This window comes from Mastacembelus armatus, chromosome 15 (genome assembly GCF_900324485.2).
Source record: "Mastacembelus armatus chromosome 15, fMasArm1.2, whole genome shotgun sequence".
Classification (NCBI taxonomy): Eukaryota; Metazoa; Chordata; class Actinopteri; order Synbranchiformes; family Mastacembelidae; genus Mastacembelus; species Mastacembelus armatus.
Genome location: NC_046647.1, coordinates 20,086,250 through 20,104,744, shown reverse-complemented (window position 1 = coordinate 20,104,744; position 18,495 = coordinate 20,086,250). Strand labels below are relative to the sequence as shown.

Genomic DNA, 18,495 nt, shown 5'->3' with positions numbered 1-18,495 from the left:
TTCTTGTTAGGCCTGTTCCGTAATTCATCAACACACCACAGGAAACGTGTACGCACACGCCGACTATCCCCATTAACATGAGAAATATTCAAGGCTCACGCATCCGCACAAAGTTCAAATCATCGAGCAGTCACATGACAACCCTGAGAAGTCAGTGGGGGTCGTCCTCATCACCATGGTGACAAGCAACACAGTGATGCAACCAGGTATGATGTCATCGAATAAATCTGTCATCCAGGGCCTCTGGGTGTTTCTGTAACCAAGGAATTGTGGGGGATTTTTGTACATTGGCACCGACAAATTCTGGCACAACTCTGCAGAGCAGAACAAAGAGACGAAGGGAGGAGTTCTCGTTAAGGTTTATTGTTTAAAAATACATGAACAGAACTTGTGTGCTATCACAGTGCATACATGTCAACACAGGAGTGTAAGTAAATGGTTTACATGTCCTTTAGAGAGAAACGACGGAGGTAGTGGATTGGAGTTCAGAGCAGCGTGGGCATTTTATATAAGCTTAAATATTTGTGACTAAAGAGGCAACAATCAAAACATACATTTGAATAAACATCCTGGGGTCTTATTAATGAAGAGGCTAACACTCAAAAATGCTGCTGATTTGCTTCATCAGGATTATTTTTGGTGTAGTTTGATTGACAAAATAAGTGGTATCAGACTTATATTCAAATTTAGCTAAAACTCTGGGGCACAGAGCCACTCCATCAAAACAACACAGACATATATTTATCGCAAAATTAAAAAAAAAAAAACTTGGCAGACGATTGTGTTTATGTTGCTGACAGTAAGACATTAATTGAGGCAAACAGGTTTTCAGGGACTTCAATTGAGCTATTGTGTCATATACAGCAGGACTATAATTACTGCCGAAAACACTGTTTAAATTTGCTCAAATGGTAAATCACAATAATAACAGAGGCAAAAAAATGAAGACAGCTGTTATATAACACAAAGATAACATCCCCCATCATAACTGTAAACAATATAATAGATATATTTTAGACGTGCTGCAGTTCATGTGAGTGTTACATAACAGGAGTTTTGTTCCTTGTTTTATGCAATAATTGGTTAATATCACAGGAAATCCTAGAGTGTTAACAGTGAACATTGTTCCTTGAAAGTGGATGTAGAACAATTCAGCAACAAACACCTCCTGATTATCTTAACACAGCTTTGGCCATAATATCTCAAAGGTTGTCAAAAAATAAAAAAGCCATACTTACCAAAGTATGTCCATACTTTTACATAAGCAGTACCAATTTCACCAGCGTCTGTCCACCATTTTAAACATTATACATTATGGTGTAATGGGAGGCACAGAGGTTAATCCCTACTTCAAAATGGTAAAAAGAACAGAGATGCAGTGTATATCCTCGGTGTTTGGCAAAATCCAGTTGAGGCTACCACTCTCCTATTTCTACCAAACGAAAACATAATGTCCCTTAAATTGTGCAGCTGGGAGACTGATCAATGAACAGCAGAGCAACAACAGCAGATTTACAGTGCAGCAAAGAGTCAGCATCTAACAATGCAAACAGAATCTCTAAACACAACTTCACCATTAGCCCATAATGTAATTCAACACAAACCAATCAGCAGGATTTACAGTCATTAAGAGTCATTATTTATTCTGTGAATGGACACATAAAAACAACAAATCATAAAATCACGGCTTCTAGAGAGGAGGGAACATTCACAACACATCGAAACACAACACATGCTGTGACAGTAAGCATGTTTAGTTCTGCTAATAAAAAATACTCATAGGTATTAAGCATCTGTCCAGATCAATGTAAACATTTCTTAATCTTTAATAGAGTTGGCACAATGTGATCCTGGACCAAGTCTGTAGTCTGCTGTTTTTTCAACATGCTGGGTCTGCTGAAGGTTCTCACTTTTAAAGGAATAATTTAAAATACACCTATGTGTTTTCTTGTTGCGGGTTGGCTGAGAAAACTGATGTCACCTGCAAGACAAATATGAGGCTCTTTCCTGTCTGTTTAAGCTTTGCAAAAATAAGAAAAGTAAAAATGATCGTTTTTCGTTTTACAAGGGTTTTTGTGCAGGACAAATTACCAAGTGTTATAATAAAGAGCTAAGTTAACTTTATGTAATAAGTTTGTTACCTTTTCTATTAATTACCCTTTCCAACCGTATTCTTGATTATTTTCCATTTTTCCATCAAGAAAGAAAATATAAAAAAAATACCACTTATAGTTGAAAAATACCCCACAATCTAAAGTCTGCCCCTGGTTTTTAAACAAAAAATATTCTTATGATATACTCTTTGACATATATCCACTTATGCATTTTAAAGTATCTTAAAGGACAGAAAACCAAGCTTTTTGACTCAAACTCATTTGGTCACTGTCATCTCTAAACGACAATCCAACACCACCACGCTCCACATTTCACAGCAATTTGTCATTTCTGGATGTTGCTTGGATTTTTCTTGCTTTTCTCCACAGTTCAGACATGACAACATCCCAAAGGCACATCTCTGTGACTTGTTGGATCCAAAACAGCATTACTAGTGTGTGCTTTTAGGCTGTTACTGTTACTGGGGGAAGATAAATAAAAAATAGAAAGTATGAGCAGTTTGGGTAAAACCTTTGCGTAAAAAATATAATATATTTTGTTCGGACGCAGACTGACTCCACTCTGTCCTGCAAAGTGGAGAATAACTCAAATTTTAAAAAGTACAGTCCCGACACTTTCCCATGACCAATGTCAAAGCACATGTTGTTTTTCTCACGCAGGAGATGCAGGCACCAAAACAAAAGCTATGTTGAACCTAAACGGAAAACATGCTCATCTACACGGCGGTTTGCACCTGAGGACCTTTTAACGCAGCTGGATGAAACACAGTTACCACTTCCTGTGCACAACTGCACACAGATACAACAAGAAGCAGGTAGAGAAGACAGTGTTGCTGTAGGAAGCCTGAATGTGTGAAGATTTCCTGGACGACATGAAGCAATCAACACTTTAAAACCTATTCTGCAACAACAAGCCTCTCCTCATCTTTTCAACAAAAAAGAAGAAACTTCTGGTAAACAAAACATTTTCTTGTGCTACTTCTCGTTTTCTGACAAGTTTACATATATTTTCACTACAATACAAACAAATGTAAAACACAAAAACTGTAAAGACGAAAGCAATGCCCTACAATAATTTCCCCAGTATTTTCCAGTTTTTCCCTAAGTAGACTGCTTTGGCTTCACCTATTTAGAACAAACAGCCTGCTAGAGAAAAATTTGTCTATGAGCTGAAAGACTCGGCACAAGCAGAAAAAAAAGTGACCCTGAGTTGGTGCATGGCCCATTCTGGGGTGAAAGGTTTCAACAAGCTGCACGTAGAAGTGAAGCAAACTAGAAGACTTCACAACACTCTCATAGCCACATGCTCTCACACTCTACATGTGCATATTTGTTTTGTGCACTCCTACATGCAGCAGTTTAGAATTTCACTTGCACTTGAAGAGGCTAAAGCAACTGTTGCAGGATCAGGCAGCTGGCTGGAGACCACAAGAGTGTGTGTGTGTGCGTGTGTGTGTGTGTGTGTGTGTGTGTGTGTGTGCGTGCGTGCGTGTGTGCGTGTGTGATTGAGAGACAGATAATTTAGAGGAGAGAAACCGGTGCATCAACCCATCAGCATCAGTCGATTAAACAGTGACGCCCACCCCCCTTCCCTTCTGTCCTCGTCCATTCACAGAAAGGAGTCTCAGGCAAATCGTGGGCGCCTGGGATTTACCTGTCCACTTCATCTTCACATTAGAGGATCTTTTCTGGATTGAGTCTCTCACTTCCTCAGCTTTAAGATGACCATGGCCAGGATGAGGAAGAAAGTGTTCCATCCCAGCGTAACCACGAAGCCTCGCCACACGGGCATCCATGACAGACCCCAACCTGTCAGCAACATTCACATTTACTATTTAGATACAGGAGGCCAGAAGTAGACCTGGTCAGGAATTACCTCAGGTTACTTACACTATGTTTTTAGTGCAGGGTTTTACTTCTCAGGTGACATACAGACCTACTGAACTTATGGATATTGTTTGGGCTCTACATGGAAAACTACATGGCTGCAAAAAGTACTTTCACCTCCTCTTTATATTATCCAGTTTAAAAAATAAACACAATTCATGGTATTGGTATATTTGAGCCAAACTCATCCATTTGTACTAGAAACGTCACCAAACCTCAGTAAAGTCCTAAAGCTAATATGGATGAAGTCCTTCTAGTGCTCAGAGAAATAGAAAATTGAACATCTTCAGTTTCATGACAAGTGTCACGCAGCATTTACTGGTGATACATGCGATGAGACAAAGGCTCGAGAATGGCCAGTGAATGTAATATTGCTCCTGTGACTTCTTGTGTTGACATGCGTCATGTAAAGTGGAGGCAAGATGTTGTCGGGTCTTAATGAGAGGACGAGGTCCAGAGACGGAGAAAAGATTGGGAGACAAAGCGAAACCACGATGTCCTGCATTCCAGGAAGGCGAGTTAAACTGGATCCAGGGCTGATTAATGATTTAGACGTCTGGCTGACACACTAGACACGTGCACGCATGTGACTCTACAAGCAGACAAGCTACAGTCACTTCTAACCTTTTAAAACGGATGAGTGTGTGTGTGCATTACCTCTGTACATGATACAGCGAAGCGCTTCGGAGGCGTAGGTCTGAGGAAGCACCAGGCTGAGGTAGCGGAGAGGATAGGGGATACACTCTACAGGCCAGATGATACCTACAGTACAGGACAGACACGAGCTCACATTAGACTTAAATTACACCTGATGTTGACACAGAGTTTGTATCTGGATGATCAATCTGAAATGAATCCAGTATAGCACCAACCTCCGGTCTCCTGTGTTTTATTTATTTCACTCTGAACATGCAAAACAGGTTAGACATGAGGTCTGAAGTTCATTCTTGAAACTAAAAATCAACTAGAAACAGTGTTTGAGAAATCAATACCACCACACAGTTCACTTAGCAGTTGTTCTAGAGAGTTCAATCATATGACAGGGTCTTCAACATTAGTTGCCAATGAAATTGATCTTTTTTTTTCTGAATATTTTAACTTCTCAGTCGTGTTGCCTGATGTTCAAAGCTCTAGACCAGCTGTGAAACAGACCTTGGTGTGAGTGTGTTTTCTTAGCTGCTGTTCCCAAGATCAAGAATAAACATTGAACCTCAGTTTCAAGGTCAACATGTGGAAAAATCCTTTATGTGCTCAATAAAAAGGAAACTTTATCCTCTGAAAACTGTGCAAACTCCACCGGTGGATGAAAATCAGTCAACAGCTTCAAAGCAGCTATGACATGTAACCCTGGTGGATTGTGGGAAGTGTAGGTGTCCTTTGAAACATTTCTCCTGAGTGGCACTGATGTTTCTGGCAACAACAGTGTCTCAGCCAGCAACTGTGATGTTTCAACTGGTGATAACAGTGCGGTCATCCTGTAGCTCTGACGTGTCAGCCCAAACAGATACTTATCTTGCTCTTAGCTCTTCCTGTATTGCTAAAGAGTTTCTGTGTGGTAGAACATTCAATATTTCTGTGTCCTGAGCTGAAGTCTAAAATTCAACCAGACCTGTGGATGACCCGCTGTACCGAAAGCTGTGCACAACCTCTTTGATGTCGTTTTGCACTAAGCTCCAAGACACATAATCACTGTTCACTTTGGAAGCAAAAAACTATTATTGCAAATGAGGGGAAATTAATATGAAAAGTGGCCTTTCATCAATCCAAGACAAATCAAACGTGAATTTTTCACTGAACTAAAACAACTCCTCTTGTTCTGTCATTTACTTTTTCGTCATTTAGTGTGTACGTTTGTTGTTTGTGGACCTGATGTAGTGACCTGTATGAGGATGTATGACAACCCTGAACCCCAACTATATGTGACACAGTGTCATAAAAGATTAAATTACAAAAACCTTGGTCTAAAAAGCATCACTAAACTAAACATGTACAAGGAGCTGGACTCTGACACGTGTAAAAACATTCAGCTCTCTTTACTCTCGGAATATGCTACATGTTAGTGAAGGCTCTAAAGTTTCAATGTCATATTCCAACCCAAAAAATGAATCCAGTCTACCTACACGCAGGCCACCCACACAGAGCTCATAATCAGTTTTTCTGGTTCAACACTGGTCCAGTAATTGGACACCTACTTTTTAAGACAGTTCACAAATTTGTTTTTAACTTTCAAAGAGCACAGGCTGCACAAGCTGCTGCTGCTCTTTCATTTAGGAGGCCTACCGCTCATGATGAGGTTAGGGTAGAAGATGCCCAGGGCGGCCTGGTTGGCGCTCTGCTCGTCATCTATTGCGGCTGAGATGACGAGGCCAAACGAGATGCCAGTGATGCCCTGCAGCACAATCAGTACTATCACCAACACCAAGGAGCCTTCATTCGGCATCTGCAGAGGGAGAATGTGACAGCGGTGAGAAAACATAACAGGCTTGGAAAAGTCAAAGATATTTTCATGCATAAAACTGTAGCTGAACTGAATTTTAAAAAATAGGAAGACAAGGTTGAGCCAGTACAACAAAAACACCATGTACATTTTGTTTGTTTGCACAAAATGTAGTTTTTATGGAGATTCAGTTTTCTTAAAAGACTTCTGTAACCTGCTCCTCATCTCTGCTTGGGGTTATATTAACATTACTGGCATATCACACCTGAATCTCCTGAGTGTGGATGGTTGAATTGCATTGTGGGTAATACTCACCTATCATTAGATTGAAAGTGTTATAGGAGTGAAACAGATAAATCAGATGAAGAAAGATGAGGAAAACGATAAACAGGGAATAACTGAGTGAGACAGAAAAACTCCCTGATGTTCTGCACTGATCTTCTGCCAAAAATACAACAAGAACTTGATTAAGTCTGGCTGTTAATCACACAGACAGAGGGGAGTGTAAACTGAGCAGCGGCGTTGAGGAGACATGGAACGATTCAAAATCCAATAAAATCAGAGAGAAACGTCTGCAGGTCTCAGCTCAATAGATTCACGTTGATAACTCTTTTAACTTGAGCAGAATCTGCAGACATTTGTGTTGTGCGTGTGTGTGTGTGTTAAGACACTATCCGTCTCCCCTGACAACGTGCAAAAATAGACTTGTACCGAGAAGCCACATGACCACTTGGTTGCCACAGCAATCAAGGGCTGTTGTCGTGGCAATCCTGCAGCGATCCTTGGATATGACCAACGCAGGGAGTGATTTATGGAGCGGTGGTCCTCTTTAGACTTTACCACTTCAGCGCACACACACACACACACACACACACACACACACACACACACACACACACACACACACACACACACACACACACACACACACACACACTCACAGAGGCATGGACACAGATCAACACACAAATGATTTCTATCCAGGCCATGTCTCAACACCTTCTCCCTGTATTGATCTCATACATGTGTATTGGAAATCACTGATCAGCAGAATTCCCGTGTCTCCGCTGGTTTGTTGTTCTCACAGTAAACCTGACCCTGCTGACCTTCACAGCCTACCAGGCACACACAACAACATTCACCACAAATTCACTCTCCTGTCACATGCGGTTTGTAAAAAATGCATAATGCATCATAATATTGGAAAAATAAAAGGTCTGTTTGATGGTTAAATGATTTATTATGTTCCTGTTGTCAGTTTTTTGATGATGCAGTAAAAATGCAAATGAGCAGGGTAAGAGACCTGCTGCTAGATTCATGAAGCATTAACCCTCAACATGTCAGAACTGCTCAGTACGTGTCAGAGAAATGCAGTGACCTCTTTCAATCGCTAAAAACTCCTGACATTTGTAGCCAAATAGCACAAATTATATTATGTGTCCACATTCTGCTTAGGCTTAATATTGATAGACAAGATTGTGCTTTCCATAGAGGTTAAACAGGACAGATGCTGCTCTGTATGTTTTACAAATAGGTATCAACCTTACAACCCAGAAGAATGATCCAAAACAACAAACAGCATTGTGAGTGTGTCCCTGTATTACCTTAAACTGAAAATAAATGCCAAAAAATTTAAATTGGTTGGTATTTGTTGTGTTTGATTGCTTATCCTACATGTTCCTGCTGTTACTTCCCTCCATGTGTGTAATTTTGCAACTGCAAAGCCCCATTTCCTAATCAATAAAGGTTTGTCTCATCTGAACAGTGTGTGTTTGTGTTTTTCTGTGCAGCTGTTTTGTTGCATTATTGTGTCAGAATGACAAACCTTGAAGACGAGCAGCACGAAGAGGAGCTGCAGGATGATCTGAATGCTGATGACAAACAGCTGAGAGAAGAGGTGAGCGAGCATCGTCTCCACAGAGCTCACACCTGGTACACACACACACAAATATTCATATTCATATTTGCATATTCCTATAAATTTCTTCATGATTTTTAAGCTACAAAATGAATAATTTATGTTAAAAAATAAAACTGTCTGCTTTCTTGCTGGTAAACATCTTCTCATTCTGCTGTGATCGTATTACTCCCTCTGCTGGAAATCTTTCAAATTACACCTGAACGACTGATCATTTAGTTTCAATTCAAGATTTGTTGTCCCGCTCATTATTGTCTGCAGATTTGAATTAATCTACAGAATTTTTTTGTATTTCTAACAAAAATAAACCAAATATGTAAATGCACTACATATTCATATATGATATCATTTATTTCTGTAATTGTATTTTCCAGGGACAATGATGAGTAGTCTGTTTATCAGTGTTAGAGTTAGCCGTCAGTAAATAAAACACACATGAAGTTAAAACAAGAGAAACAGGTGGAAAACAGCATAAAGCAGACAACCAGCAGATATGGCTGCCTTTAATGAAGATTTAGGATTAATTGCAAAGGAATTGTATGATTTGCTGTATTGTATATTTAATGGAAGAGAGTGGCTTTTGTGTTTGTGTAGCTCTGTATGATTTCTCACCTGCGACCCAGCATCTGTCCAAAAGTCCTTCCTTCCTCTCCAGGACAAAGGAGAGCGCCGTCAAGCCCACAGCCAGGTAGAAGGTGATACTGCAGAGACACTCATGATCATTTCCATTCTCTTTAACACTCCCCTTTTTAAAACAAACCATACATAAACCAACACATAAACCAACGCTGCTATAGTGAGTCAATAAAACGCTGTTTCTTATATCTGGTGGTCGATAGCAGCAGTCCAGCCAGTCAGCCCACAATCACACTGACCTGAGCACAGCTCCAGGGGTCACAAATGTAGTGAAATCTGTGTTTTGGCTCCCATAGATCGGCTCTTCAAACTAGAAAATGACAACAACAAAAGACTTATTTTTATTTATTTGTTTCTATACGTAGCATTAGATAAGAGAGATCGACATAGAGTGTTAACGTGACTTTTATTTATTGTACTGCATTTATATTGCACCACAAATTGATGCATTTTCTTTTTCATATATTCCATTTTTATTCTGTTATTTCATAAACTTTCTTCTTACCTTTATCGGGAGGGCAACCAGGTACGACATACTGCCCAACTTCTTCTCCACAAAAGCCTGCAGACAGATGACAGTGTTTCAACAACACATTTAATGAGTATTTGCCTTTTTAACAATCTAAGTTATTGCTGTAGCAGAGTGTGGTGATAATTCAGTGCTAATTATGAAGTAATTAGTTTTACACATTTAAAGATTTTGGTCTTGATTGCGGACTGGAACAGCTGAGTATTTACAAAACAAACAGCAGGACACACATTTATACCTGAAAGGCCTCATGAAGTTTCTTCTGCAGCATCACAGCAATTTGTCGATCTAGAAAAATAAAGTTAAAAATAAAAATAAATGATAAAAATGACCAAATTTATCTTCTTAGATTCACATTAGATTATCATGGTGTTTGGATAAATTGTGTGCACCATTACTAAAGAAGCTGACCTATTTTAACACAAAGACAATAAGCCATGATAAGGATTGACACATCTTACTTGTCAGGTCCAGCCAGACATGTACTGATCCTCCATCGATCACCTCTCTAGAAACCTGCCGCTGGATCATCCTGTAAAACCAGGGGCAGGATCATGATCTGAACAACTAGTTCAGGTTTGCAGATTTATTATCATTAAATGTTTAATATTTAGCAGAAATCAATAAAATGCATAAATGCAAATGTTTTAGTAGCAGCAGAGGGTGCAGCATAGGTGGGATAGAGCTTTGGTTAAAACATAATTTCAATAAATCAATGCATATAACCCTGTTAAGCCACTGGCGATGATAATGCAATGCAACAGTTTAGATTACTGCCACCTGACTAGGACCCGAAGAAGCAAACACCTTTTGTTTGCCACATGAATGACACATGATTCAGTAAGAATGAGAACTTGATTGGTCGACACCGAGCTGGGACCTGCCCAGGTGTGTTAGAGACAGGAAGGACCAGACTGTCCACCCCGGGTGTCACATACACAAATATATACAGGACAGTGATCCACACCTAAAACAATAACTCGCACCCTTTCCACTGCAGAGATGACTCATCTTCACATGATGGCAAGTCTAAAAATGAGAGCTGCAGTGGTTTTATAGGTGGAAGGCAAATAACAAAAATGTAAGTAATAATAAACAGATGTCAACTGTATGGATGTGCAATAGGTGCAATAGGGATCCTCTGAGCACCAAGAACATTTGTACAAAATGTCATAGTAAGCCATCCAGTAGTTGTTGAGATCTTTTAGTCTAAACTGAGGTGATGGTCAGACTGACTAACCATTTAACTGCCATCTCTACAGCTGTGATGCTAATGTGGCTAAAAAACCATCTGCCAAAACACTGTAATTTTTATTGTGCAAAGTCTCACCAACATGCAAAATAATCAGCCAGTCATTTTAAGGCCTTGTTTGGTTTGTTGCACATTAACATATGGTTGAGTGAAAAGGTTTTATATCATGAAATGACTATGTCTATGTCTGCAGTGAGCTTGATCATTTGTGTGTTTATCAATTCTCCTCATGTGATGAGCTCTGCAGCTATTATATGCATGTTTGCGTGTCATGCTGGCGTTTTAATTAAGACATGTGCTTTGCTGAAGAGCCCTTTGGCACATGCAAACAATGTTCTGTAATCAGTAGCTCTGTTGTGGCATACTGCCCATAAATGTGAATAATCTGAGCAAAGTCAAACAAGAAAGGAAAAGCGAGAGGGAGAGGAACGTAAACGAGACCACTTGACCAGGTCAGATCATGTCCAGAAATGTTGAGGCTCATCAAGTCAAAGATCAGATTTTAGCTCCTGGTGCTTCATTTTGAAACCTCCCGCTAAAGACATGCTAAGACTGGGCTGAAATACCAGGTGTGCATTTCCTGTGTCATGCTCACACTTCACTTTCCCACACACACCCAAGGATGCCTTTATATCGCTGCTGTGCAAGGCCAAAGCCTGGACTGTACGTTCCGGCAAGAGATGACAACCTTAAACTTACTGAACTAAAGAGAAATCTATGCATATCTTAAATGACCATTATGGTCAGACTGATGTAATTACTGTTGACCATCAGTATCTGCAGTAATTGCTTCTTTCTTCACTCATCTCTATGCCATCTCCTCTCCCTCTTTCGTACACACCAACATTTTCATTCAGCTGCTCCTGTTAGGGGTCACCACAGCAGACTGATTGATTGGCCACATGTTTTTAGGCTGCATGCCCTTCCTGGTGCAACTCTCCTCATTTACTCAGGCTTCGGACCGACACCGAGACCAGATTGACTTGTGTAACCTCACTGGCCTGGAGTCTAACAGCCCCTGGTCTCCCAAGGTGGTCTCCCATTCAAGTACTAACCAGGCCTGGTCCTACTTAGCTTCCAAGATCAGACAGGACAGCACGGCCTCAAATACACCAAATTGAAAAAGATAAATACAGTACAATAAACATGGTTCAGTCCATTTCTGAGCCAAATGGTAATTATTATCTTATTATATCAAGAAACACCGGCTCATCTCATGTAGTTCTGCATGTTTCTATCATCAGACTAGTCCTCATTTTCGCACTCCACTGACAAGCCTAGCTGCTTTGTGTGTTGCACCAGCTTTGTCTACTGCATCAGCAGCTGTTTCTACAGCATTATGCTCAAAAGCAGCAGTACTGAGTTGAACAATGTTTAGCCACATAGGCAACTACATGAAACCAAACCCTTCAGGCTAAAAGTGGATTTGAAGTGAAATTTTTCATGTGACTCCAGTGTGACTCATATTGAGGAAAGATTTCTAAGCGGGTTGATTATAAGTTTACGGATTACGGCTGCACTAAGAACAAAGTCAGCGCCCTGCTCTGGCTGAATGCAACTGAGTGAACCTAATTTTATAACCGGTCACCTCACGGTCGAGACCTGGTGCCTGTTTCTCTCACCTTTTTGTCAAGTAGCTAGTGAAGTTCTTGCCAAAGCCAATGACACCCCAATACTCTCCATTATAGACCCCATCAAAAGCATCAGCATGAGACAAAGGCACCTGCAAATAATAAAAGACGGATGTGATTTTATATACTACACACTGTATTTTAATTCTTTCATATTACACTCACCTCAGCAACATCTTGCCGCACATCTAAACCCTGATATACATTAGAACATTTCAGAAAAGGCCAATTTCACTTTGTAGTCTTTATTCAGTTGAATTGAAATGTTGTCTCAGTGTGATTCAGAAACACAAACCTGTGCAACAGATATTAATGCACATCAGGCCTGATCATACCCTCAGCTGTCATATTTATATCCCAAAACCAAAGAGCAACTAGCTGATTTCTATATTTGTTTTTTCTCAGTAGCAGTTCTCCTGTTGGAAGATTTATTTGAATTTCACAGATTTCCAGGAAAACAGAAGGTTTAGTGAACAAAAGTGAAACTTATTTAAATATATTTCAAAATAAACATAATAGACCGAGTCATTTCAGATACAATGATCACTGTAATATTTTCAAAATAAAACATTTCTGGGCAATCTGATCAGTTACAACTACTACTGAGAAAAAAAAAACTTAGTTCTTCTGGTTTTGGTGTATAAATATGAGAACTGAGGTCAGATAAATACCTGATGTACACTGGAGTTGTCCAGGAAGCTAAGCAGCGATTGGCTGAAAGAAGCGGGGGAGGTCTCGTTGTTCACCACAGCAACCTCGATGCCCTTTGGATCTCCTCCGATACAAAAACAGATCAGAGTGATCTGGATGACAGGCAGCAAGAAGTGGAAACACAGTGAGCTGCAAACACATTGGACACGGTAACAGTCACAAACATGTGTACAACACATACAAAGCTGTCTTCATTTGCAGATATTACTATTAAATACTATGACTTTGATGTACCCTGGCAATCTCTTCATCCTCACCAACGTTTTGATCATCAGGGCAGCGATGTTTCTGCATTTTGGCAGCATGTGTCTGGCTCGCACTTTCCACTCCACTGTACAATAACACAAGCACTAAAAAAGTTAATATACAGGTATGTCACATATGAATATTTACTTCACACAGCATTAATATCTAGTATTTATCACCCCTCTAACTTTATACTGTACACTTTAATAATATACTCTGCTATAATTATTTCAGATAACTGTATTTGTAGCTGATTAATAAACTGGAAAAACTTCTGTAATACATGTTTCAAGTGAGTACCTGAACATTTGGGACCTTCGTCTGCAGGACCTGGTTCAACCCCAAGAATTGGCCGACTCTCTTCTCGTCCGTTTTCGTTTGACGGGCTGTTCTCTAAGGGGCCGCTCTGCGGACTGGACCGTTTAGAGCCGACCTGGTCTGACATCTCACACAGCTGCAGGAAGGCTTGTTCCAGGGTCTGCAACACAACGTGATGCAGTATTACCAAAGTTATTTTGTCCTCACAAAGCAGGAAATATCACTGCACATTTGTCAAAGTCATTTGTTTTAGTTCTTTAGTCTATTTGTTGAGTTCCATATTTCTTCTTTGGTGAGAGTTTTTTCAAAATTACTTTCGACCAAATGGCACAACCCTAAACTACTGATGCTGTTTTCAGGTCCCTGCCCTGACTCCCAGCACAGTAGCTGCCCACATAGTTCACCCCAGGTTTTATAATGTACCCACAGTTGAACTGTGCTGCTTCATGACAGCGTCTGGGGGAGCTTCAGCCAGCAGGCATCCATTCCTCATGAGACCAACCTAAGGAGAAAAAGGAAAGATAAAAACATGATTTAGAACAGATATCAGTGTCTTTAAAAACAGCAGTGTTGTCAGAACACTAACTTCTCTGACCTATTTATGGATAAATGGATTTATGGATACATCCAGAGGTACAAAAGAAAATAGATTCACCTGCACATGTTCCAATCCATCCAGTCCTCCCTCAATTTAACACATATATAAACAAAGCTACTGCAGAAACACAAGAAGCCTTTATTTCCAAAAAGTACCTGAATAGTCAGACAGACTATTTCCCAAAACAAGAAAAAGAAAGTGGTGCAAATAACAAGCAGAACGCAGTGGACAGGAACATTTTATAACACCAGGTCTTTGCAGGAGACAGTAAGACTTATGATGCTGCAAAGTTGCACTGTTGCACCATGTGCTCCTTTACCTGACACAGTTCTCTCAAAGTGCAACAAAGACAGAAACACATCAACATACACCCTCAGTCTGGGTGATTTTCCACCCACCTCTGATTAAACTCAGAATGGGGACATCAGTGAGCTGAGTGAGTGGTTGGACTGGTTTCTGTGAAGAATTTCCCTGTGCCTCTGTGTTTATATGGAGCTGCATGAACAAGGGACCAAAATGTCCTTGGGCCTCATTTTGTGCAGCCTGAGAAAAAACTGTAAGTTATGTCTCACAGGCCAGAGACTCTGAGTATGACTGCACCAACACAAGCTGATTAATGTTGAGATGGTAAAAACCACACAAACAGGCCAGCGCATTCACATGAGGATGTTTATAGAGTTATACAGATACACCTTGTCTATACCTGAATTTAGACAATGAAAATATTTAAACCATCACGGGACAAAATAATCTCCACTGAACCCCAGACTGAAGAATGTGTTTTAGTTAGCAGCATCTGATCTGGGAAACAGTACATGAATTTTTTTTTTTTTTAAATGTTCAGTGTTAAATTACAAAAATGTTTATAGTCATGATTAACAGATCAGCCTCTGGAGGCTTGTATGTGCTGGAACAAGCAGCTTCAAAACAATTTGCCTTTCACCAAAGCAAAACATTTCAATTCGTAACTAACATGTAAGCAAACTATTTGTTTAGTCAGTAAAACAGAAAGACACAGCAGAGCTTTTAGAGAAGGTCTATACAAAGTTTACTTCAATGTATTCCCACTCAATCTGAGCCTTTGGCCCTCATGTCAAAAGTAATGAAGATTAAACCTCATCCAACATTTTCACACAGAGCAAATATCAAAGGGCTCATTGTTTTTCTATGAAGTGATGGAAAACTAGGACTCATGTAAACACGGTGCTATTGATTATGAGGCTGTAATTCTGAGTGTGTTTGTGTGTGTAAGTGCTTTCAGGCTTATTTTCTCTTGTGTGTACTCCGAGTGTGGCCAGGCACGTAAGAATGATCTCACCACGTTAGCTTGCCTGGCCTCCTCTATGTAGTGTGTGGTGATAATGACAGTGACCTTCATCTCCTTCACGATCTTCACCAGATGCTCCCAGATCCTAGACGGAGAACAAAGAAACCAAATAAATTACATAAGGCTCACTAATAGGGTTCTCCTAAAATCGCAGTGTGAAAGGCTTAGTGCTGTGCCTGCCAACCGTCTGATCTGATGAGGATTTGTTATGTAATTACACAATAAAACTGGAGCAATATATTAAAAGCTTCAACCTGCCCTATATTTGTTTATGGCTGCACCATAGTGGGTTATAAACCATTAAGCAAATGTTTCTATACAGCTAATAAAGGCTAAACAGGGGAGCTTAAAATAAACAAGGTTTAACAGAAATACATATTATGGAGTATTAGACACAAACAGGTGAAAACCTTTGATTTCATGTTTGCAAACAGTCATTCTGACCATGTTAAAAGGTTCACAGATACTGAGACTGTTAAAAGTAATAAGTGAATATCTCATATTTTATATGGAGTGCTACCTTTTCATTGCAGCCATTTTTACTTGCACTAACTACAACATCAAGTTAATAGTTAATATTTAACATCTTAGAAAGAGTTTGAACAAGGAACAGTAGCGGCAGTTTACATATTGTACATTTACACACGTGCAGCACTGAATGCTAAGATGCAAGATTTACTAAAGTTTATTATGAGCCATGTATCTGTGTCGTCATCTGTAGCACATATGTGAAAAATCATGTGCACGTTTTCATGACCTGAATTGTAAAAAGGGAACATTTCTGTTGGAAGAGCAGGATTTGGCCTATAGGCTGTTATTTGGCCTGCAGACTGAGACTGTGTCACAGGTCATTCAACCACTGTGGGAATGAAGTCTGTTGATATGACAACAGCAAAAACAGTTACAGCATATGTGTGTGTGTGTGTGTGTGCGTGTGGTCGTGTTACATACTTAGCCCTGAGCACAGGGTCCACGCCGACTGTTGGTTCGTCCAGGATGAGCAGCTCTGGATTCTGAAGCAAAGCCACTCCGAGGGACACCCTGCGCCTCTGACCCCCACTGGACCACACACACACACACACACACACACACACACACACACACAAAACGAGAGAAAACACAAATTCCAGTGACATGTTCTCGCATGAGGTGATAGGAACTGAAAGCAATTAGCTGTTTTCCTGACAACACACTGGAAAACAACAAGGCCCGAACAAAGGATGTTGGAAGAAAGTTTGTACTTACGTTTGCTGATTTTTAAAAAATATACAAAGATTTTTTTAACCTACTGTGTCACAGATTGATCCCACTGTATTAAAAACAAAATGAAAAACACATGCCATGTGGCGTGTTCATTCATACCACATGAACATGTCAGCAGCCTGTGTTTAGGTCAGGCTGCAGCACAGCAATGAGAAGACGAGGAGCCTGTTGCAAACACAATAGACTTTTAAAGACTTACCTTCAGGCAAAGTTTGAAATGCAAGTGGCTTTACAGGGAGACGTCTGCTCAGTAACAGGACAGTCTGGTGCACCACAGATGATTTATTCAGAATTTCCCCCATGGGGGATGAATAAAGTTTCTATCTATCTATCTATCTATCTTAACCACTTTTATTGATCCCTATTAGCGCATCAGAGATTTCAATAACAATGGCAGTTTTCTCTTTTCTGACATAAAGAAGGAAGACTTATTTCAGAAAAATGTAATAAACAGAAATCTACCAGAAATATCTGGGGAAAGACTAAACACTTTTTAAACTGTATTTCTTGACTGTTTCTTTTTATGGCCTGAGAGAAAGGCTTTCTGGTCTTTGTATCTCCCTCTGTGGAAATGATGAAAATGTCTCTGAAAAGAGAGGTTCATGTGTGGGTGGAAATCCTTTCTTCCAAAACAAAGAAACTACAAACTAAAAGCATTCTCAACAGCCAGACGTTTGCAGAGAGCTGATCGTCGAGGCCTTGCAGATATAATCGTCTTGTTCAGAGGGAAATTAAGTTCACAGAAAGTCAAAAATCATCTACTGCTGCACAAAAAAGACGAACCTGAAAAAAAAAACTGAAGCCCTGCTTAAAGTCACTGTTAATGAAAATTTTAAAACCTTATTTGAGTGTAAATGCAGTAGTATGATGTACAGTGACATGGATCTGCCCCTCTGAAAGGTAACTGCATACTGAACGTTATCAACAGTAACACCTCTGGGTATTACCTGAGATTTCGGACCAGGCTCTGCTTCGGAGGTAAATCCAGAATTGTGACGAGCATGTCCAATCTTTCCTGGGTTTTCTCCAACGTCAGGCCATGGATTCGTCCGAAGAAGATCATGGTGTCACTAATGGTGAACTCATTGTACAGCGCTAGCTCCTGTGCAACACATAGACAACCATGTTCAAAGCTGTTGCCTCCTCGTGTTAAAGGCCTTGAATTTGTGTAAAGGTTTGGCCTAATGATATGGTCTGTTGCATCTAATAAACACGACAATTCACACCAACCCTTAAATGTGATGAAGATATATTTTGTTGTTTACCTGTGGCATGTATCCAACCATCTTCCCTGGAACTTCATGACCAGGAAACGCAGGTGGTTTCCCCAACACAGTGATGTGACCTCGGGAGATTTTCAGAGTTCCCACAATGCATTTCAGAAGTGTGGTCTTCCCACATCCACTGGGCCCCAAAAGACCATAACTGTAAGAAGGGATGGTGAGCATGTAAAACCAGGAGGCTTTCGACAGATCTGTGAGAGTTTATGACCTACATTTAAATTGCATGTCAAACAAAACAGCAGTATTTGTAGGTTTGTTATTCCATCAATCACATCAAAACTTTATGAACTGCTCCTTTTAAAAGGTTTGAAAAGAGCAAAGCAAAGTTCACAGATCCACCTATGA

At 40.1% G+C, this 18,495-nt stretch overlaps 1 protein-coding gene across 1 annotated transcript in view; it reads right to left on the bottom strand.

The window, feature by feature from the left end:
* Window positions 1-3,195: 3,195 nt before the first annotated feature.
* abch1 (ATP-binding cassette, sub-family H, member 1) overlaps window positions 3,196-18,495 on the bottom strand; it is a 20,365-nt gene continuing 5,065 nt past the window's right edge. The window contains exons 4-21 of the mRNA XM_026309207.1: window positions 18,133-18,292; window positions 17,815-17,969; window positions 16,556-16,663; window positions 15,596-15,689; window positions 14,107-14,181; window positions 13,662-13,839; window positions 13,350-13,446; window positions 13,076-13,244; window positions 12,396-12,496; window positions 9,983-10,053; window positions 9,760-9,809; window positions 9,498-9,554; window positions 9,232-9,302; window positions 8,969-9,057; window positions 8,264-8,367; window positions 6,282-6,441; window positions 4,659-4,763; window positions 3,196-3,923 (exon numbers count right to left, since the gene is read on the bottom strand). Coding sequence (XP_026164992.1) covers window positions 3,817-3,923; window positions 4,659-4,763; window positions 6,282-6,441; window positions 8,264-8,367; window positions 8,969-9,057; window positions 9,232-9,302; window positions 9,498-9,554; window positions 9,760-9,809; window positions 9,983-10,053; window positions 12,396-12,496; window positions 13,076-13,244; window positions 13,350-13,446; window positions 13,662-13,839; window positions 14,107-14,181; window positions 15,596-15,689; window positions 16,556-16,663; window positions 17,815-17,969; window positions 18,133-18,292 — 1,951 coding nt within the window. The 3' untranslated portion in view covers window positions 3,196-3,816. The remainder of the gene's footprint in view (window positions 3,924-4,658; window positions 4,764-6,281; window positions 6,442-8,263; window positions 8,368-8,968; window positions 9,058-9,231; window positions 9,303-9,497; window positions 9,555-9,759; window positions 9,810-9,982; window positions 10,054-12,395; window positions 12,497-13,075; window positions 13,245-13,349; window positions 13,447-13,661; window positions 13,840-14,106; window positions 14,182-15,595; window positions 15,690-16,555; window positions 16,664-17,814; window positions 17,970-18,132; window positions 18,293-18,495) is intronic.